The sequence below is a fragment of the Suillus fuscotomentosus genome (genome assembly GCF_016647785.1).
Source record: "Suillus fuscotomentosus strain FC203 chromosome Unknown F5891scaffold_13, whole genome shotgun sequence".
NCBI lineage: Eukaryota > Fungi > Basidiomycota > Agaricomycetes > Boletales > Suillaceae > Suillus > Suillus fuscotomentosus.
In genome coordinates this window covers 655,764-656,693 of record NW_024539525.1, presented here as the reverse complement: position 1 = coordinate 656,693, position 930 = coordinate 655,764, and the positions used below count along the sequence as shown (strand labels likewise).

Genomic DNA, 930 nt, shown 5'->3' with positions numbered 1-930 from the left:
ATGCCTAGAATTCGAAACGATCCTAATTTCAATGTCTGCCCAGACTACGCTACACTTCCTTATGCTGCCGCTCGAGAACAAATCATGAATGAACACATCACTGAAGTTCAGGTGGTACAATTTCTATGGAACATATGGGAGGCCGCAAACAACACCGAGAAGGCACTGTGGCTTGAGCAAGTTGGAGCTGACAAAGAGCAACATGACCAACTTTGTTTTCTCCAGGAAGAGCAAGAAGAGAGACAGGAATGTGAGAAGCTAGAAGAGGAAGAGGCTGTGCGGAAGGAAGAAAAGAAGAAATACAAACATAAGTATACACCCATTCAAGCTTCTGGAGTTCTGGATGAGCCTACCATCATGCCATCAGCATATGCGATTCGCAAACTGGACAAAGGCGAATACATGGAATTATGGTATTTTACCAACAATGGTCTTGATGAGGTGCACATTAAAAAGACCACCATTGAAGAGGATGTGATGGTATTATCTTCTCTCCCTGATGGCTCAACAGCATGGGTATCTTCCACTTCGGCTCGCAATGCTTCATCCGTCATCAACAACAAAGACCTTTCTTTTGAGGACTTTTGTCAAGCATGCCCTAGGTTCATAGCAGCCATAGAAGAAGCCAACTGGCCAACAGATCACATCAGAATGTTAGCGGTTTTTTGGAAAAACCTTCAGGTACACAAATATTGTTCATTGCAGGATCCAATAGCACAGAAGACACTACTTGCCTATCAAGTGGAACAGCAGAAACGCTGGCATGTAGTGGCAAAAACAGCTGCTGGCCCTTATGACTTATCTGCCATCAACACCAAAGTATTGGAACGCACAAGAGATAAGGTCTATTGGCAAGAACACTCGAAGAGAGACAATCAGAGAGACTACAGGGTCAGTAATGCTCAAACAGAACACCTTAGAATACACTAA

At 43.8% G+C, this 930-nt stretch overlaps 1 protein-coding gene across 1 annotated transcript; it reads left to right on the top strand.

Moving 5' to 3' along the window:
• Positions 1-930, top strand: F5891DRAFT_1185573 (uncharacterized protein; the record flags this gene model as incomplete). Its single annotated transcript, XM_041366566.1, has 1 exon — positions 1-930. One exon carries the CDS (start codon positions 1-3, stop codon positions 928-930), a length of 930 nt encoding a protein of 309 aa, XP_041229001.1.